Source organism: Antechinus flavipes, chromosome 6 (genome assembly GCF_016432865.1).
Source record: "Antechinus flavipes isolate AdamAnt ecotype Samford, QLD, Australia chromosome 6, AdamAnt_v2, whole genome shotgun sequence".
NCBI classification, from domain to species: domain Eukaryota; kingdom Metazoa; phylum Chordata; class Mammalia; order Dasyuromorphia; family Dasyuridae; genus Antechinus; species Antechinus flavipes.
In genome coordinates, this window is record NC_067403.1 from 238,442,531 (window position 1) to 238,464,674 (window position 22,144).

Consider the following 22,144-nt stretch of genomic DNA (forward strand, 5'->3'; position numbering starts at 1 on the left):
CATTAAAAGATTATAGGCCTTGAAATAGTATATATTAAAGAAAAAAAGAATTGGGGTTGTGATTGAAAATATATTCAGCAAAGTAAAACATAATCCTGAAGGAAAAAAGGTGAATGTTCAATGAATTTCTAGACTTTTAGGATTTTGTTGCAAAAAAAGACTTGAACTTGATAGAAAATTTGACATGTAAGATCCAAGAGAAATATAAAGTACACATCAAAGGCTAATTATGATGAACTCAATAAGGACAAACATTTTATATGTTGGAAATATATGTTTAAGATTGTCACTTAAAACTGGGTAGTTTGAAAGAAAAATCGGAATAGAGCCCAGTGTGAGGTAATTCTAAAAGCAAAACACTGTAGGAAACACAGGAATTAGATGGTGGAGGAGGGCTGGCAGTTCTGGAACTTAACTTGTGGGGAATAAGTAAATGAGGGAACAGTGTGTGTGTGTGTGTGTGTGTGTGTGTGTTTAAAGGAGTATAAAAGTCTTCTAAATTCAGAAGCATAAGGAAGGAATTTTTAGAAGGAACCTAACTCATATCCAATCAGGGATAAAGAGAATAACATATTTGGAAGGGAAAAGTTTTCCCAATTAATAAAGAAATAAGAGGGTTAGGGAATAAGATGAGGGAAGGGGTAGAGAAGGATATGTAGATTAATGGAAATGGGATAAGGGTGGGGGAGAGGAAAAGGGAGGGATCATTAAAGGGGATAGGTTACATTATAGGAGGGTAAGGTATGGGGTAAAAGTGAAGCAAAGGAGTGAGGAGGGATAGGAAACAAGAGATCTACATTAACACAATAATAAAGATTAGGAGAAGAATTTGTCAGGGAAACAAAGCAGGGGATAGCAATTATGATTTCAGACAAAGCTAAAGCTAAAACAGATTTAAACAAAAGAGAAAAATAGGAAAACCACGCCATATGTCGGCCATATTAATCAATACTGCTTTAGACTATTTAAAATAACCAGACAGCAGAAGATTGGAATATTGCTGTGGTGTAGGACATAATGAGTTAGTGGATTTAGAAAAATATGGAGAAACTTAGAGTTACGAAGGATGATGTTATCCACCTTCAGAGAAACAGGACAAACAAGTGTAGTATTGTATGGTTTTACATAGAAATATATGAATATATATGTGCATATATGTATATGATTGTAGATATCTATGTATGTAAGTGAATGTATCTATATAAGTTGCAGGTATATAGGTATGTGGTTATACAAACACATACTTTTGTATATAAAATATACATCCATACATAATTGTAATCTTCTTGGAGGAGGAAAGGGGGAAGGAAGAAAGAGAATAAAGTTAAAAGTCTTCAGCAAAGAACAAAAGAAAATCTACAGGAAAGAAAAAAAAAAAAAGATGGACAGCTTAGAACACAATGTGGCGTATTTATTACATAAAAGTTCTTGCAAAGTAAAGTTACTGCTTTATATTTTGAATCCTTTCTTACATTCTGCTATACACATGGCAGTTTTTTCTATTTTGTATTTAAATTTTAAATAAATAATTTTTTTTAAGATATAAAAGGAAGTCACTGAAGAACATTTTTTTTTTTTTAACAAACCAGAATGAATGGATGAGTCAATCAGAGAGATAAAATAGTATGAGAAAAAGGATGGAGCCTCCCTGCCTCTTCCCCCTCTTCCTCTCCCTGCTTCTTAACCCCCCCCCCCCCTTGCAATGGAAGATATTTCAGGGAAGACTCAGAGATTGGAGCAGAGGGAGATAAGAACAGGAGAATTTGGGAAAAGATGGCAGAGAACCTTGAGTGCCAGGCCAAGTAGATTAGAGTTGATCCTGCTGGCAATGGGGAGACATTGAAGACTTTTTGGTAGAGAGTGCTGTGGGGAAGAGTAATCCAGCACCTTTGAGTAGGACAGATTGGACTGGGGAGGGAGGCAACCTGGCATAGTGGGTGGAGTTGGGGTGAGACTGAACAGGAATCCTGTTTGTGCTACTCTGTGTAATCAGTCTCCCTCTCTGGGCTATGGTTTCCTTTCCTGTAAAATGAGAGGGTTAGACAGACCCTCTCTGATGGCTCGTCCCAACTCTAAATTGGATGATCCTGTCATCCCACCATATTCCCAGCTAAAGAAGTCCTGTCTGAATGGGAAGAGCCACTTTCCTTCATGGGATTTATGGGAGGTCTTTATTCCCTCTGAGAAGCTCCCAGCTGGGCTGGTTTGCAAGCATGGTGGGGCCAGCTGGGAAGTGACATCCCTGAGGTGCAGCCACACTGAGGGAGGCAGATGGAGCTTTTCTCTGTGGCTTGGGAACTGCCCTAAGCTCTTTGAGACTTCTGAAGAAGGGGCGGACTGCAGGGCAAACCCATTTCTCTGGGGAAGAAGGGAGGAGGAGAGGAAGAAAGGATGGGCAGAGGTGGGTGGGGAAGGATTGCACACCAACTCAGTTCTGTATTAGGTTGTTTTAATCCCTTAAAGACCCAGGACCATCTTTTTGTGGGGAAAAACAAGCTTCCACTACCACCTCCCTATCTCTCATCCCTAAGCCTTTTCCTTTTCCATAAGGCACTTGCAAAGGCCACCCATTCTTAAGGTCCAAAAAGTTACTGTCTGGGTGAACTTGAAAACAATCAGGGCACTTTTTTGTGCCTCAGTAGGTTCATTTGGAGAACAGAAGTAATGATAACTTATATACATTGCCAGGCTGGAAGTCAGGAAGTCTCATTTCCCTGAAGTCTCATCAGGAAGGAAATAACTTCAGACACTTTTTAGCTATGTGACTCTATTAGCCTCAGTTTCCTGATCTGTAAAATGAGCTGGAGAAGGAAATGGGAAACTATTCCAGTGTCCTTGACAGGAAAACACCAAATGGGTCATGAAGAATTGAATATGACTGAAATGACTGAACAACAACCAAAACATACCTGCAGGCAGGAGTCTGAATTAGATGAAATCTTTTCCAGTTCCGAGATCCATAATTCAATGAAATTAAAATTTTTCAAAGGTACAATTCCATCCTCGTTTCCTCTTTGCAACTCTCTTGGGGCCCCTTTCTCCATTTTTTAAACAAGGTGATGACCTAAATTAAAGGCTCTTAACCTTTTCTATGGTATGGGCTCCTTTCTGGAAGTCTGGCAAAGCCTAGATACCTCTAGGAAGATACCCCTAGATACTCAGGATTGACCTCTCCTTTATTAAGAACCTTTGACTAGATGATGATGATTAATGAGACCCCTTGCGAATCCAGCTGTTCTATGTCCAAAGGTCCTTTCTAGCTCTGATATTCTATGTTCTTCCTTCCAACACTGACAATGAGGTAGCCCACTTCCCACTTTCCAGTTCCTCCATATGTTCTCTCTTCCTCATTGAGATGTAAGCTCTTTGAGGACAAGAACTGTATTGCTCAACTTGTCTTTGTATCTCCAGTATTTAATGCAATACTTTATAAAATTAATTCTTAATTGTCTCTCTCTCTGTCTCTCTCTCACACACAATATCTATATATCTATATCAATCTATAGATATCTAGCTATTTATATTGACAGAGAGTTCCAGCTCTAGCAATCCATGTTTTGAAATTCCCTTTAGCTCTGGCATTGAGCCCCACCCCCAGCACCCACTTTCCAGTTCCTTTTTGCATTCTTTCTCATTAGAATGTAAGCTCCTTGAGGTTAGGAACGATAGTGCTCAGCTTCTATCTATCTTTCTCTCCATCCTTTATCTATCTCTCTTATCTATCATATATTTAGTCTTTATCTATCTAATGGTTGTTTTTTTTGGCCGAGGCAATTGGGGTTGAGTGACTTGCCCAGTGTCCCACAGCTAGGAAGTATTAAGTGTCTGAGATCAAATTTGAACTCAAGTCCACCAGGGCTGGTGCCCTAAACACTGTGCCAGGTAGCTGCCCTCTATCTAATGTTCTAAGTTCTTTCCCAGCTCTCACATCCTCTGTTCTGACATTCTATGTCTTAAGGTTCCTTCCTACTTTGTAAATTCTATGCCTCTGTGGGGTGCACACATTAAGTGGACAACTTAGTCCTGTTTTCAAGTATAGCAACCACTTCACTCTAACATTCAACAAACATGCTTTAAGCATACACTAAGTGCCAGGCATTCTGCTGAGTACTTCCCTCATAATGCGGCCTGGGACTATTTTGGAGCCTTTCCAAGGGGATTTAGTTAGCTGAAAGTTGCAACAAATTTGTTCTCTTTGCATATATTCTTAGCATTTTTCAGTCTATGTGAGGTTATCATGTCATTAGAGCAATCAACCTTTATTGAGCACCAGTTGTATGCAAAGTCTTACACTGAGTATCATATGAGGAAGATAAATTGGGACCAGTTATCAAAAGTAGAAAATATGATGAAAATTAAATCCAATAGTACATATTTAGTAATATTTAGAATTATAATATTTGACCTCAATAAATATTTCTGATCCCAATTTGCTCACTGACATGAAAGTCCATTTTAAAAATATCAGTTTCTCCTGTGACACAATATGGCTAGAGACTAACTTAGTTTCAGAAGAATCTGAGTAACTCAAATAAGATGCAGGACAATGGGAAGATATGTGGAGGATACCAGCAAACTGATATATATATATATATATATATTATAATAGTAACTGATGAGAAAGACATCATTAAAAACACACATGATGTAAATTGGGAGAAAGGGTAAGGGAGAAGTAGAATGAGATAAATTATTTCACATAAAAGAGGCATGAACAAGCTTTTACAATACAGGAAAAGATAGGAGGGTGGCAGGACATGCTGGAATCTTATTCTCATCAGGATTGACTCAAAGAAGAAATAACTTATACATACTCATTTGAGGATAGAAACCTATTTACTCTACAAGGAAGTAGGAAAAGAGAAGGATAACAAAAAGGGAAGCTGAATAAAAGAGAGGACAGATTGAGGGAGACAATTATCAGAAGCACTTTTGAGGAGGGGCAGGGTGAAAGGGGACAGAAATGATAATAAGCAAAGGGAAAAACTAAGATAGAGGGAAATACACAGTCATCATAACTGTGACTGTAAATGGGATCAACTCACCCATAAAATGGAAGTGGATAACAGTTATTACCAAACAAGAGATAGAAAATATTAAGAAATGTAAAATGGATAATTTTGATTACACTAAATTAAAAAAGGTTTTGCATCTACACATAAATGCAACAACAATGCAACCAAGATTATAAGGAAAGTAGAAAACTGGAGAAAAAAATGTTTACATGAAGTGTCTCTAAATGAAGTCCTCCCTTCTTCATTCCTCTGTGTCTTCTCTATATTCTAATGTTGAAGAGGATGTGGATAAATGGGGAAACTAATGCATTGTTGGTGGAGTTGTGAACCAATCTGGAGAACAAATTGGAACAATGCTCAAAGGGCTATAAAACTATGAATACCCCTTGACTTAGTAATACCACTACTAGGATTGTATCTCAAAGAGATTTTTAAAGGGTGAGAAAGAACCTAGATGTATAAAAATATTCATAGTAGTTCTGGGAGAATTTATGAGATGACAAAGAGATGACACAGAGGAACAGAGATCCTAGACTAATGAGCTCATGGGTTGGTTTAAATATCTAAGCACACATTTCAAGGACATAAGGGGAGATGCAAGGATAAATAAGACACAGACCCTTGTCTCCAACCTCAGAGAATTTATGGTCCAAAGAGGGCAAAATAGGTGAGTCACCCACACAAATAATAATAATTTAGTTTGAGCAATATGAGGTGAAAGCAGAAAAGAGGTAACAGTAAATGCTTTGGGAATACACAAGAAGAGTATGAGTTAAAAAAAATTTTAAAAGAAATAATCCTAAAAAAAGAAGACGACTATGAGATGATAGCATTGCATCTGTGCATTGTAGGACAGGTAGGATTCCAGTGGATGCAGATCCCATGCAAGCCTGGCTACGGAAGACAAAGCCCAAATCTTCTTCAAAGACACAATGGTGGTGATGGTGAGAATGGGGTTGGGGGTTGGATTTAGAGAGTTTTTTTGGGGGGAGACAAGCTTCCACTTAGAGCAGAATGTAGGGCTATTGCCCTGGAATCCAAAAAGTCCAGTTTAAAGCCAACTTCCAAATACTAACCAACCAGCCAGAGTTGGATTTCTGCTGCTATGACATTTGAAACCTCTGAGTCACCTGCACTTCATGATGGCCCAAGCTGTTGATTTCTCCATTCCCACATCTCTCTTCAAATATTACATCACTCTAGTACAGCTCCAGATGGTGGAACTGGGAACTGGGGAAGAACTCTAAGCTCAGAAGAATATCTGTGTGGTGTAGAAAGGTCCACAACTGAGTTCATTAGAAATGCTTCCAGGAGGAATTAGCAAGAGCTGCTGGCTACCCTTGCCAGTGAGGCTGGGTTTGCCAAGAGTGGAACTGACTATCCTGCAGGAAGCTTCAGACCCTCAACCTGGATGGTCTTGTGCCTTGCCTGAGACCAGACCAGCTCTGACATCCCCTGTTCTAAGATCCCTCCCAGGTCTGACATTCCCTGTACTAAGATCCCTCCCAGCCCTGACATTCCCTTTTCTAAGGTCCCTCCCAGCTCTATTCCCTGTTCTTAGGTCCTTCCTAGCTCTGATATCCCCTGTTCTAAGATCCTTCTCAGCTCTGACATTCCCTGTTCTAAGATCCCTCCCAGCTCTGATATCCTGTGTCCTAAGGACAAGTAAGAACACTCAAAAGTAAGAGCTTAATAAATAGTGATTGATTGGTCCTCTGATTTCCTATCTCTATCCCCCTAAATGGGGCGGCTAAGTGGTATTATAGTGAATAGAATACCAACACTCATCTCCCTGAACTCTAAGTTGACCTCCATTACTAGCCATGTGATCCTGAACAGGCCACCCCACCTGTTTGCCTCAGTTTCCTCATCTGTAAAGTGAGCTGGAGAAGGAAATGGCAAACTGTTTGAGTATCTTTAACAACAAAACCCTAAATGGGGTCATGGAGAGTGGCACTTGACTGAAATATCTGAACAATAGCAATCCCTCCCAAGCCCTCTTTTCTCTAAGATTTTCCCCAGGGAATAGGTCTTGTATGTAGCAGTCATGTAGAATCTGGGTATTGAACCAAAGGGAATTTGAACCATGAAGGAAGGACATCTTTTTTGAATGAGGGAAGGCTTTTATGTCATTAAGTTGGGACAAATATAGTTTAGTTACTGTTCACAGCTGTAAAGAACCTCGGACATTGCATCCTCCACCTTCTGTGTGAACAGATATCACCTTTATGGCAATTCTTTTTTTTTTTTGGTGAGGCAAGTGGGGTTAAGTGACTTGCCCAGGGCTGAACAGCTAGGAAGTATTAAGTATTAATAAGTAATCATTTGATTTTTTCTTGAAGAAGTCCCTCAAGGAAGACTTTACTGCTTCTCAAGAAGCCTATTTCACACAAAATAGCTCAAATTGGTTAAGATATTTTCCTTACTTTGAAGTTTAATTTGTCTTTTGGTAGCTTCTACCCATTGTTCCTACTTCTGTTCCCCACCCCCAGCCAAATCTAATACCCAGAGGTATTTATATGTTACCTCATCAATTAGAAAATATGCATATTTTCTATCTGAATAGAGTGAATAGAGCACCAGCCCTGGAATCAGGAGCTCACATCTGACCTCAGACCCTCACTACATGTGTGACCTTGGAAAAGTCACTTAACCCTGATTACCTGGGGGGAGGGGGAAAATTAAAATAAAATAATGAGAAAGTGTGCACTTAAATGGCAGGACAAATTTTTTTTCTGGATTTTTTTTGATATTCCCAATGCTTGGCACATAATCAGCATTTAATTATTGCCTAACTGCCTGAGTGCTTTTCTTGGTGACAGAACTCCATATTTGAAGGCAGCTATACTGTCCTTCATTGTCTTCTCCTTTAGACTGTTAGTTTCTTGACAGCAGAGGCCGCCTTTTGCCTTTGTTTGTTTATCCCCAGTACTTACCACAGTGCCTGACATAAAGTAGACATGTAATGAAGTTTCTTGACTACCTGGCCATCAGTTCCTTCGATTTTCCTCCTATGGCATGAATTTAAAGCCCTAGCTGCCCCCTCCCCCACCGGTCCCCTTCCAGCTGATCGCTGAGACTAGAAAAGCATTTCTCACAATACTTGAAATGGGAGCAGGGGGAGGGAACTGAGATATTTCCTCCTTTATCCTGGACGTCAGACTTCTATTAGTTTCTCTCCTAGTCGCAATTTCTCTAACTTGTTCTTCTTTCTGAGAACATATTTGGGCGGCCAGTCAGCCAAGAACGATTCATTAAATGCCTACTGTGTGCCAGCATTCCTCTTGCAGAAGGAAGAGCGTGGATCATAGTGGATAGAAACAACAGAACTTGAAGTTTGGGAAGGTGGCCACTGTGTCTGGATGGATAGATGGAAGGAAGCTGGCTCCATGTTGCTGGTATTCATGGTCTTGTTCTTCTATTCACCAGCTTCTCCCCACTCCCCTCTGGGCATCCCAGCAGAGTTGCTGTATTCTAGGAAGAAAGGATGCAGGGAAGCGTCCTCAGGACATGGGTGCCATTTGGTGTTGACATGTAAGCACTACATGCTCCAGTTCCCAGGAAAGTTGGAGAAAATTGGCATTCTATCCTTTCTTAGTCCCGGGGCCTGTCGCTTTACAAAGCTCTAAGGAGCCAAAGAGGCCCCTAAGGCCATGTTTCTTCTGCCCTCCTACATTCTTAATGGCTCTGGCCATTCTGGATGGAAAGTAGGATTTGGAAGCTGGATGAACTGGATTGGAATCTTAGATATTTACTAGGGGTATAATCCTGGGCAATTCACTTAACCTCTCACCAGCCTCAGTCTCCTCATCTGGAAAGTGGGGACAATTACAGCAACTACCTCCTAGGCTTTGGTAAGGATCAGATGATATGACAAATGTAAAGTGCTTTGGAAAGTCCAACGTAAGGTCCTCTGACTTCCCAGTGGCCATCCTTTCCCCAAAGATGGTGTCTAGGACTGAACCCTGTGTTCTGGATTTCGGAGCATAAATTAGCTGTGTGATCTCAGGGGAGTTACTTTGCTTCTCTGGGTCTTGGATGTATAAGGAGGATGAGGAGAACAATGACTCGGTCTCATCCAGGAGAACAAAGAATGAGCGGAGAGTCGGGTTCTCAAAGGGGGGAGAACAGTGAAGGTCCCCAGCCTCGATCCAGGGCCCCGCCCCTCCTGGGTGCAGTCTCTCGCAGAGCCCCGTCTCCTTCTCCGAAGGGGGCACACACTCCGGGCCGCCCCACGTCTCCCGGGTCTCCCCGTCGGTTCCAAAGTCTCTCAGAGACCTAGAGAAGGTCCTTGGGGCGCTCCTGCTAAACCGGTTACCTGTCGTTATGTTTCCTTTAAATTTTGTCCTGTACAGACCAACAGCTCCCTACCTGAGCCCTCCCTCTTTCCTTTATTTCTCCGCAGAGAACCACGGTCACCATCCTGGAGAAACCCGACCTGACAGATCACAGCACTGTTCTCCATCCTCGCCTACAAAACTTTCCTCTCGTCGGTTCCTGCAGCGCTCCGATTCACCACAAGGCGGCGGGACATTCATTTTGTATCATTTCCCAGACTGAGAATGAGAGACCGGGAATGCTGAAAGGAACCATTGGGGGAACTAGCCCTTGAACTAGAAGGGACGGGAGAGGCGGCTAATCCGGCGCTCACGTCACACAGAAGAAAGTAAAGCCGGAGGAGAAATCGTGTGTCCGAAGTCCAAGAGGGCCCTGGTCTGGAGTCCCGGGCAGGCACCGTGGGGCAGTGCAAAGGGCACTGGAGGGGAAGGGAAAGCTTGCAGTTGCAACCCTCCTTTTCTCCCTGAGTATCTGGGTGACATTGGGAAGTCCCCCCCCTTCTCGGAGCTTCCAGGTTTCTCAGCGGTCCAATGTGTGTGGGACTAAAGGACTTCTCAGGGGACTTTCTAGATCCACATCTGGGCTTCTATGGTTCATAGCCCTGCGTGTCCCCGTGGTCCAAGGCAATGCTTTGGCCAGTTGTTAATGGTGTGTCCCACGAGAAGGAATCCGGTCCAGCTTTATCTCCTACTATGGCCAGCACAAAATGCAAGGATCCCCAGTCCTTCGGCTTAGGAGTCAGGGAGCAAATATCAGTTAAGTGCCCCCGTATTGTCGGCACTTTGTTAAATGCTGAGCATACAAAAGAGACCCAAGTCTGTCCATGCCCTCAAGGAGCACACAGGCAACACCGTGCTCACTACAGGGAGATGGAGCGTTCTCGAGAATAGGCGACATCTTGTAGCAGAAAAGAACTGGGGAAAATGTGGATGCCCATTAGTAATGATAATCTAACTCTTATGTGTCATAAAATGAGAACTATGGGGATTCAGAGAAACGTCAGCATATCTGTGTGAATGGATACAAAGAGAAAGAAGAATCAGGAAAATAACATATACAATGACTATTCTAATTTAATGGAAACAAAAAGGTTATTAAAACAATGCAATGGAACGAGCACTGCTCTGCAGTCAGACCATCAGACAATGTAGTCAGAAGAAACAGGAAAACAATATATATGATGACTATTCTAATGTAATAAAAACAAAAAAGTTATTAAAACTAAGTTAAAATAATACAATGGAAAGAACACTGCTCTGTAGTCAGACAATCAGACAATGTACTTACAGAAGAACCAGGAAAACGATATATATGATGACCATTCTAATGTAATAAAAACAAAAAAGTTATTAAAACTAAGTTAAAATAATACAATGGAAAGAACACTGCTCTGTAGTCAGACAATCAGACAATGTAATCGGAAGAAACAGGAAAACAATATATATGATGACAATTCTAATGTAATGGAAACAAAACAGCTATTAAAACAAAGTTTAAAAAGTGCACTGGAAAGGGTACTATTCTGTAACCAGACAAATCGTATTTCTGAATTTTAATCCCTCAGACTGTGGAGAAATTGCTTAATGTTCCTAGACCTCAATTTTTTTCACCGTAAAATAAGGAGGTTGGGCTAGAAGTCTTTTGGAATCCTATGTATGACTTATAAGGTGTGAACAAGTTTTTAATAGATGGGAGAAGCACTCTGATGATTAAACAAATTCAGAAAACCTCACAAGAAATATAGTGGAATTGATGGAAAGAATTAGATATACTTCTGAGCTTATATATTATATTACTAAGCCTTCCCATTATTGAAGGTGACTGTGTTCCCAGAGTAGTAATGATTGACAATTTCTACATTAGGAATTGAGAGACACACCAAAGACAAATTAAATGTACTCAGGAAATAAAGAAGGGATCTATAAATGAATCTTCCCTCAAGGTCAATCTAAAAATTAACCTAAGGGGAACTTCAAAAAGGCCCCAAAAGGGGAACAAAGTTTTAGTTGCATTTTACTTATTTGCATTTTCTAAATTAGTCTTTTTTTGTATGTGATGAACTTTCCAAGTTTTGGTAATAACCTGTGTGTTGTATTGATTTTTTTCTTGAAGATTATTTTAATAATAAAAATAAAATATAAATGTTTGAAAATTACATATTTCCATTGTTTTATTCTATGTTCTCTATTTTCAACTTTTAACATTGACTATAAATGTTATGATCTTTCTCCAAGTCTTCAGCCCATTATAAGAGGGCACTGTGTGAACCACTGGGGATACCAAGAAAGGCCAAAACATCTTCTCTGCCCCCCAAAAAACTCCCTTTTAATAAGGGAGAAGATATGTAAATAAGTGCACTCACACATAAGGTATATAGAAAATTCTCTATTCAATTTCTTGCCTTCCCAAGAGAGAAGGGGAAGTAGGCAGAGAAAAAATTTAGAACTCAATATTTTAAAAAATGAAAGTTAAAATGTTCATATATAATTTAAAAAAGGAAAAAATATATAGAATAGAGAAAGCCCTCAGACATCTCTCTAAATTCTCAGTTAATCAACAATCAGTTATTAAACATTTACACTGAATAGTATGCTTTTGGATCTAGGACTAGTCTGCCTGCCATCCCAAGGATAGCAATATTCCCACTTCTTTTTTTATATGTTCAGCATACCCAGGGAAGGCTCAGTGATTGGCAATAGATTCCCTAATGTCCTTCATATCAGAGAGGTCAATAGCTCTTTCATTGACTCTCCAGGGAAATGAGATTTGATTCAAGAGTGTAGAAACTGTGATCTTTTGATTGATCCCCCAACTTTACTCAAGATTCAAAGAAAGAGAGTGCTATGTAAAGCACTGGGGATACCAAGAAAGATGAAAATTCCTTTTCTGCCCCCCCCAAAAAACTCCCATTTAATAAGGAAGACTACATGTAAATAAGTACACACCCATGCAAGGTATAAAAAAAAAAAATCTATCCAATTTCTTGCCTTCCCAAAGGAGAAGGGTAAGTAGGCAGAGAGAAAATTTAGAACTCAATATTTTAAAAAATGAAAGTTTAAAAGTTCCTATATAATTAAGAAAAGGCCAAAAAAAAAAAAAACCATATATAGAATAGAGAAAGTGCTATGGGCCAGAACTCTGAATTTGCAACAAGGATTTTTACAAGGTGCTGACTCAGTGGAATTGGTTGAGCATGATGATTAATAGTTCTCTAAGTTCAGTATGATTGATTTAATCTTACAACAAATAATGGTTTCCTAGTGATATAATGATTGGTTTATATTCAGTGTAGAGCATATAAAGCTTTGAGAAACTCAGCCAGAGTCAGAGTCAGAGAGAGAGACTAGATAAAATCATGAAATTTTAACCCCTAGTGATTGGAAATCTATAGCAAGAACATGTTTAGAACTGGATAAAACTTGTTGTGTCTTTCAGAGTATAGTGAATTATGCAGGATACAAGCCAGGGAGATCAAGGAGGTGTGACCACCTTATGTTCAAAAACAAAAGAAAGCAGGAGATGTTATGGGCCAGAACAGCACTTTAAATAAGGAATCTTACAAGGTGCAAACTTAGTGGAATTGATGAGACAATGGTTATCTCATTGAGCATGGGGACTTCTAGTTCTCTAAGTTCAGTGTAATTGATTTCATCTTACAACAAATAATGGTTTCCTGCTGATATCATGATTGCTTCTTACTCAATGTAGAGTAGTTCTGCCACAACCTCAGCCAGAGTCAGAGCCAGAGAGAATAACTCAGAGAGCTTGGAGACAGCCAGAGAAGACAGAAGGCTGGAGGCTGGAGCATAAAGCCCTAGGACTCAGAGACATTCATTCCATCTTCTTCAGCCTCCTGGTGGCTGGTTTGTCCTCCTGCTCCTCCCACTGCGACCAAGGCTGGTCTGAAAGGCTCTCAAGAAAGCTAGTTGGGCCCCAGGCAAGGAAACTAGACAGTGAAGGAGATAATAAAGGATTTGGACTTTGCTACCTGGCTATTCTTGTGGTGATTACAGAACTAAAAGGAAGGCTGCTCCAAGACCTCCAGAAAACCAAACAAGAACATGACAAGAAAGCCCTCAGACTCAAATCTCAGTTAATCAACAATCAGTCATTCAACACTTACACTTAATAATGTGCTTTGGGATCTGGGATTAATCTACCTGCCATCCCAAGGATGGCAATATTCCTGCTTCTTTTCTTTATGCTCAGCTTACCCAGGGAAGACTTAGTGATTGGCAAGAGAGTCCCCTGATGTCCTTCCCAGAGTGGTCAATAGGTCTATGACTGACTCTAGAGGGAAATGAGATTTGATTCAAGGGTGGAGCCACTTTGATCTTGTGATTCATCCCCCACCTTGATTCAAGATTCAAAGCAAGAGGGTGTCATGGGCCAGAACTCTGAACTTGAAACAAGCATTCTTACAAGGTGTTAACTGGTGGAATTGATAATTGCTCACAAAGGTGATAGAGTTTAGCAGGTTTCACTGAATCTTACCACAAAGTGTTAACTCAGTGGAATGAAGGTGATAATTCTCTAGTTTACAGGTACTTAAGACAGTACTAAGTACTGAATCTTACCACAAGGTGTTAACTCAGTGGAATTAAGGTGATAATTCTGTAGTTTACAGGTACTTAAGACAGTCTACAAGCTTCACACCTTCCATGACGTACTTTGAAGAGAGTATATAAACCGGGACAAATTCAGCCAGAGACATTCAGTCCATCTCTCACCCTGGTGGTGGCTGGAGGCTGCAGCACAAGCCCTCAGATTCAGAGAGACAGATTCATTCCATCTCTCAACTTTGCGGTGGCTGGAGGCTGCAGCACAAACCCTCAGACTCAGAGAGACAGATTCATTGCATCTCCCACCTTTGTGGTGGCTGGAGGCTGGAGCGCCAGTTCTCGGACTGAGACAGACTTCAAGAAAGAGACTGTGGAGCTCATCCTCCTCCTTCCTCCACAGAAAGCAAGACCCATTTCAGAGGCGCTCCAGAATGCGGTCCCGCACACTCGGGAAAACCAGACGGCTGGAGCCTGGAGCACAAGCTCTCGGACTGAGACAGACTTCAAAACAGAGACTGTGGAGCTCATCCTCAGTCCTCCACAGAAAGCAAGACCCATTTCAGAGGCGCTCCAGAATGCGGTCCCATACACTCGGGAAAACCAGACGGCTGGAGCCTGGAGCACAAGCTCTCGGACTGAGACAGACTTCAAAACAGAGACTGTGGAGCTCATCCTCAGTCCTCCACAGAAAGCAAGACCCATTTCAGAGGCGCTCCAGAATGCGGTCCCATACACTCGGGAAAAACAGACGCCTGGAGGCTGGAGCACAACCTCTTGGACTGAGACAGACTTCAGAAAAGAGACTGTGGAGCTCATCCTCCTCCTGCCTCCATGGAACCCAAGAACCAGTCTCGAAGACCTCCCAAAAGCTGGCCCTGGCGCCAGGCAAGGAAACACACTGTGAAGGAGACAATCCAGATTTGGGAACTCCATCACCTGGCTATTCTCTGGGGGATTGCTTTGCTCAAAGGAAGATTAACCAAATGGACACAGATGCACAGATGACAGCAATGATTGTCCAGAAACTGATAGAAACTGGTGAAGGAGCACGACTTCAAGAGTTGCTAAGAGCGAAATTATTCGAATGTGGTTGGAAAGATCAATTGAAAGCTCATTGTCAAGATGTGATTAAAGAAAAAGGGGTAAGACACGTTACTGCTGCCGAGTTGGCAGCAGAGGTCACTCCCAGAGCCAGAGCGCTTGTACCCGACAGTGTGAAGGAGGAACTCTTACAAAGAATAAGCACTTTCCTTGACCGGCATGCCAGCCTTTAAGATGGGCTAAGCATCACCACCATGTACTTTGATTTCTTGGATTCATGGGGAACAGACATTCCATATCTTTGGAGGGCATTGTCTAAATTGGTCCTTTTTTGTAGGATGAATTTTCCAAGTTTGGGGAATAACCTGCGTGTTGATTTTTTTTTCTGGAAGATTATTTGAATAATAAAAATAAAATTTACATGTTTGAAAATTACATATTTCTGCCGTTTTCTTCTATGTTCTGTGTTTTCAACTTTTAACATTGACCATAAATGTTATCATCTTTCGCCAAGATGTCTGGCCCATTATAATGTCACCCATCCACCCAAAAACTCCCATTTAAAAAGGAAAATTATATGTAAATAAGTACTCTCTCTCTCTCTCTCTCTCTCTCTCTCACACACACACACACACACACACACACACACACACACACCAGGTATAGAGAAAACATTGAATCCAATTTCTTGTCTTCCCAAGGGAGAAGGGGAAGTAGGCAGAGAGAAAATTTAGAATTCAAAATTTAAAAGTGAAAGTAAAATGTTCATTCATATATGATAAAGAAAAGGCAATATATATATTTATACACACACACACACACACACACACACACACACACACACACATATACATAGAATAGAGAAAGCCCTCAGACATCTCTCTAAATTCTCAGTTAATCAACAATCGGTTATTAAACATTTTCACATAAAAATATGCCTGCGCATCTGGGACTAGTCTTCATGCCATCGCAGGCATAGTGATATTCCGACTTCTTTGTTATATGCTCAGCATACCCAGGGAAGACTCTGTAATTGGCAGTAGATCCCCTAATGTCTTTCATCCCAGAGAAGTCAATAGCTCTGTGACTGACTCTCCAGGGAAATGAGATTTGATTCAAGGGTGTAGAAATCTTGATCTTTGGATTCATCCCCCAACTTGACTCAAGATTCCAAGCAAGAAAGCATTGGGGATAACAGGAAAGGTGAAAACATCTTTTCTGTTCCCCCAAAACTCCCATTTAATAAGGAAAACTATATGTGAATAAGTCCACACACACACACACACACACACGATATATGGAAAAATCTCTATCCAAGAAGGCAAGAGCCTTCCCAAAGGGAGAAGGGGAAGCAGGCAGATGGAAAATTTAGAACACAATATTGGGAAAATGAACGTTCAAATGTTCCTATATAATGAAGAAAAGACCAAAAACATATTAATAGTTCTCTAATTGGAGTAGGATTGATTTAATCTTACAACAAATAAGGGTTTTCTAGTGATACAATGATTAGTTTAAACTCAGTGTAGAATCTCCTGGTGGCTGGCCCGTCCTCCTGCTCCCCGCACTGAGAACCAAGTCCAATGTGAAAAGCTCTCAGGAAAGCTATGTGGGTCCCAGGCCAGGAAATGAGACTGTGAAGGAAATCAAAAAGGATTTGGACTTTAACACCTGTCTATTCTTGTGATGATTACCAAACTGAAAGGAAAGCTACTCCAAGACCTCCAGAAATCCAAACAAGAACTTGACATTTTCGGTGCCCTACATGGGCCTAAGGACATACATCTGTGACCCAGAAATTAGGGTGTGTACATAAACAGACAAGAAGGAAACTTTGATAAGGGCTAATGTAGTGTTTCAGCTGAATTCTGATGAAATGAAGGAGAGTGGTGCTTCATGGCAGAGCTATTAGGGCATTCCCCAACCCCCGACCTATCCTCCTCCATTAACTTTTTAGGGGTGGAGGGAGAAGGAGGCAGGGAGGGGCAGTGACACAATCAGCACCATCTATGAAGCAGCCTATGCCAAGATTACTAAAGGCACCAGTTAAAGCCAAAAAAGAAGGATAGGATAGATCTGATTTAATAGAAGCATACCCTGTGATTGAAGAATTTTATCCTTCAGATCAAGCCAGGAGAAGATACACTCCTTGTGGCTTTCGCAGTATAGTGAACTATTTAGGATACAAGCCAGGGAGGTCAGGGAGGATGTGACCCATCTTATATTCTAAAACAAAAGAAAGCGGGAGATGTTACAGGCCAGAACTCTGAACTTGAAACAAGGACTCTTACAAGGTGCTAACTCGGTGCATTGGATGAGAAAATGGTTATCTCATTTAGCATAGTGATTACTAGTTGTTTAAGCTCAGTATGATTGATTTAAGCTTACAACAAATAATGGTTTCCTCATGATATAATGATTGGTTTATACTCAGCAGAGGCTTTGAAAGCAGGAACAATTGGGGGGGGGACACATACTGGTCTTGAAAGATCTTGAAATTTTGGCTAAGAATTTCAGTTTTTAGCCACTAGGAAAGGGGAAAGCATTTTCCTTTAAAGGGTGACTGGAAATCCTACCTCAGATACTCAGTAGCTATATGACCCTAGGTCAATCACCTAACCAAATCTATAAAATGCAGATAATCATAACACATCCCTTATAATGTAGGGATAATATATGCAAAGTGCTTTCTAAACTTTTAAGTGCTATATAATTATTGTGAGTGGGTTTGTAGTATGTACAGAGGAAAGAATACTGGTATATAAGAGGTTCAAATCCCACCTTTTATGTTTAAAATCAAAATTATCTCTGGCAACTGTTCTCATTTTTTTTTTTTTTCTTTTTCTCTTGGGGTTAAATGACTTGCCCAGGATAACACAGCTAGAACGTGTTAAGTGTCTGAGACCAGATTTGAACTCAGTTCCTCCTGACTTCAGGGCTGATGCTCTATCCACTATGCCATCTAACTGCCCTTCTGTTCTCATTTTCAATCATAAAATGAAAGGAATGGGCCAGGTTTCCTTGGAGGTCACTTCCAACTCTCTGGTTCTGTGATTAACTTCTATATGTGAAAATAGGAAGATTCCAAACTCCCCCTTCTCTTCTTAATCCTGGATGAAAAGAAGGTAATCTACTCCTTTTTTTTTTTTTTTTTTTTTTTTTTTTACCAGATATCTGATTGGCAAGAGCATCCCTTGCTTCTTTCCAGATATCGGAAAGGCAATAGTAACTCTTGAACCTTTCCCTTTTCTTACCCCCTCCACGCCCACACTTGTTCAGGTACTCATTTTTTCTGCCTAGATTAATATAAAAGACTTTTTTAGATGGTCTTGCTTCCCCAAACCAGCCTTTAATCATATGATCTCTGCTTAAAAACCCAACCTTCAATGAACCTCCATTGCCTACTAAACAATGTAGAAATATTGAATCCTAGTTTTCAGGACCACTGCACTGACAAAGATCATTTATTATGATAAAAATCTAAGGATAACTGGACTGAGAAGAAACAAGCATATTACTAGAGCTGGTGGGGCTGTGAATTATTGCAATCTTTTGGGAAAGCAACATGTTATGTAAGAAGAGCTAAAAACCATCCATACCCTTTGACTCAGTGATTCCACCACTAAGAATATACCCTAAGGATGCTATTTTAAAATGTACAAAAATGTTCATAACAATATTCCTAACAAAATAACAAAAATGTTCCTAACACAAACTGAACTTTTTCACGTGTCTAATCCACATGTCTAAGAATTGGGCAATGGCTGAACAAGTTGTGATATACGGATGTTAACAGAATATTATTGCACCATAAGAAATGTGAAATATGAAGAATCCAAATTCTTCAAACTGGGCAGCTTTCCATCCTCCCTTCTCCTCTTTCCTTCCTCTATCTCTGGGTCTTTGCTCAAGCCAGTTCCCATGACTGGAAGAGACTCCCCTGCCCCATCCATTGTTTCCTAATCTCCTTAGGTTGATACTCTCTCGAGTGCTGGGAATTCCCTGACATCCATCCCTATGGTGATCACCATCTCCCCCGCCAAGTTAAAAATGAGCTCTTCTTCAGTCATCTCCTTTCTCCTCCTACTTTAGCCTGAGTCTTCTCTTTGCATTTATTTTGACCTTCCTGTTGGTGATTGAGCATTGGACCTAGAACCAAGACCAGAGTTCAAATCTTGACTCAAACCTTGTGATCCTGGCCAAATCAATGCCTCGGTTCCTTCAAATGTAAAATGGAGATGATAATAGCACCTACTTCTTAGTGTTTCTGTGAGGGTAAAATGAGAAAATATTTGTAAAGTGCTTAGCATTTTACTCAGCACATAGTAACTGTCAAGCACTTTAAGAAATGCTAGTTTCATTCTCCAATTGATAAATGGCCAAAGGATACGAACAGACAACTTTCAGATGATGAAATTGAAACTATTTTTACTGATATGAAAATGTTCCAAATCACTATTGATCAGAGAATTGAAAATTCAGACAACTCTGAGATACCACCATACACCTGTCAGATTGGCTAAGCTGATAGGAAAAGATAATGAATATTGGAGGGGATGCAGGAAAACTGGGACACTGATCCATTGCTAGTGGAGTTGTGAGCAGATCCAACCATTCTGGAGAGAAATTTGGAATTATGCTCTAAAAGTTATCAAACTGTGCATACCCTTTGATCCAGCAGTGGGCTTATACCCCAAAGAGATTAAAGATATGTGCCAAAATGTTTGTGGCAGCCCTTTTTGTAGTGGCTGGAAATTGGAAATTGAATGAATGCTCATCAATTGGAGAATGGCTGAATAGATTATGATATATGAATGCTATGGAATATTATTGTTCTGTAAGAAATGACCAGCAGGATGAATACAGAGAGGCTTGGAGAGACTTACATGAACTGATGCTGAGTAAAATGAGCAGAACCAGGAGATCATTATACACTTCAACAACGATACTGTATGAGGATGTATTCTGATGGAAGTGGATCTCTTTGACAAAGAGAAGATCCAAATCAGATCCAATTGATCAATGATGGACAGAATCGGCTACACCCAGAGAAGGAACTCTGGGAAATGAATGTGGCCTACTTGCATTTTTGTTTTTCTTCCCAGGTTATTTTTACCTCCTGTGCAACAAGAGAACTATACGGATCTGGAAACAAAAAATGCTGGTTTCCTTCCTTTCTTGAAATTGACAGTTTATCAGAGTGGGTTGAATACTGAACTGATTGGGGTTCAAATACAGCTTAATATACATAATATACTTATATACAGCTAGTAGCTGTATGACTCCTGACTACACATCTAACCTCTCTGAATTGTAGAATCTTATTGCAATATAGGGATGATAACAACAGCTGGTTACTGTGAATCAGATTAGCTAAGTATATGTGAAGTGCTTTGCAAACCCTAAAAAGTATTATTAAAAAGAAATAAGAGTCATTATTGGGCTACCTGCAGAGAACGAGTCTCTGTCTCAGTAAGATCTGGATTCAAATCCCACTTTTGTCACCTGTAGGCAAGTCCCTTCATCATTCAGTTAGTATCTTTCTAAAACTCTGAATGGCAACCCAAGGGCTGAGCTGTACTGATAATTAGTTCCCTAACTGGGAGTTCCTTATCCAATAAAAGCACTCTTTACTCCTCTCCCCAACTCACTCCACCCATATATTTGTCTCCTACAGCATTAATAAGTTACGTGATAGCAAGAGTATGTCTTGGTTGTTCTTTTCTGCAGCGCCTAAAACTGGACTTGCCTATAGTAGATGTCTGCTAAATAAGAGATTGGGGGGGTGGAGGGGATGGCTAGACTTTGGAACATTATAGCAATCATCCTGGTGCCCCTGAGGGGGGGACATCTTTTTAAGCAAATAATGTGACACGGAAGATAGTCCAGAAAATAACCACTCAGAAGTGGTCAAAATAAATCATTCGATACTTAGAACAATCCTAGGTGGTGGGTGTTATTATTACCTCCATATTACAAATAAAGAAACTGAGGCACACAACATTTAAGTGATTTACCCAGCACCATGCAATAATTTAAAAGCTTCTGAGGCTGGATTTGAACTCATATCTCGTTGATTCAGAATCAGAGCTTTATTTACAGTCTCTAAGGAACTGTGAGTTACTAGCCCACAACTAACAGAGAGAATGAATGTCCTTTCCCTTGGAAGTGGGATGGTTTTGGACAGAAGCTGGAGGCCTGACCAACCCCTGTTCACATAACAAACACCTCCACCCCTGCCATGAAGAAGGGAGAAAATGGGCAAAACAGAGAGGAGTGGGAAGGGAGGAATGTCTGGAGGCCTGCTGTCTGCTGGATAAGATCTCTATTCAATTCCACAAATCTCCATTCAAACACCTACTATCTTCCAGGCATTGTGCCTGATTTCTAAAGACCTGCCTTCCAGATCTGGGAACGTTTTTGATCCTAGAGAAAGAGAAAGAACCGTTATTGACCACAGACCACATGGTCATTGGATCTTCAGGAGAAGGAATTGAGAGGACACAGAGGAAGGGAAATTACTTTGCAGGAGCTGTAAGGAGCAAAAGGGCATTTGGAACTCAGGTCATATGATTCCAAAATCATTGTTCTTTTCATTGTCAGTTTAGTTCGATTTATTGGACATTTGTTGTTTGTCCTTCATTTCCAAAGAGGACCAGGGGTTACACAGGTGTGTGAACCAGATTTACACGAGGCAGAGTTGCACAAAGTCTACAACCTCACTCTCTCTTCCAGAGTCATTGAAATCCATTGGCAAGACAAAGGCAGGATGACCGGCAATGGCCTGGGATGCAGCTCATCTGCTGAGATGGTTTACCAGGTGTGACTAATGATCATGCTACAGCTTTTTGGAGCCGCCGAATGGAGTCGGGTGACAGATGGGCACCAATCCCTCCCACCCACTAGAGGAGCTAGCTCTCCCTGAGCACCCCACACACTTCTATTAGACATTTATGAAGACCTTGGAGGAAGATGTCATACAATCACAGTTTGGGAGAGTGAGACAGGATAGATAGAGAACTTTCAACTGTGACAATCAGGTTTTCCAAAGAGGGCAGCATCTGACTAGAGAGAAGAGAAGAATTTTGAGGCATGAATCTGGGGCTTGACCTAGCTGTGTTCAAGTGATGTCCAAAGTCCCAGACTTTGGGTCTCCTTGTGCTATCACAATATTTCAGGTGCATTGAG

The 22,144-nt window shown here is 40.7% G+C and overlaps 1 protein-coding gene across 1 annotated transcript; it reads left to right on the top strand.

Annotated features, from left to right (window-relative positions):
- Window positions 1-14,875: 14,875 nt before the first annotated feature.
- LOC127541103 (transcription and mRNA export factor ENY2-like) lies at window positions 14,876-15,189 on the top strand. Its single transcript, XM_051966198.1, has one exon. It carries the CDS (start codon window positions 14,899-14,901, stop codon window positions 15,187-15,189), a length of 291 nt encoding a protein of 96 aa, XP_051822158.1. The 5' UTR covers window positions 14,876-14,898.
- The last annotated feature ends 6,955 nt before the right edge of the window (window positions 15,190-22,144 follow it).

Excerpts from the sequence above, each read along its gene's own strand:
- LOC127541103 (XM_051966198.1), top strand. The coding sequence starts at position 14,899 with ATGGACACAGATGCACAGATGACAGCAATGATTGTCCAGAAACTGATA.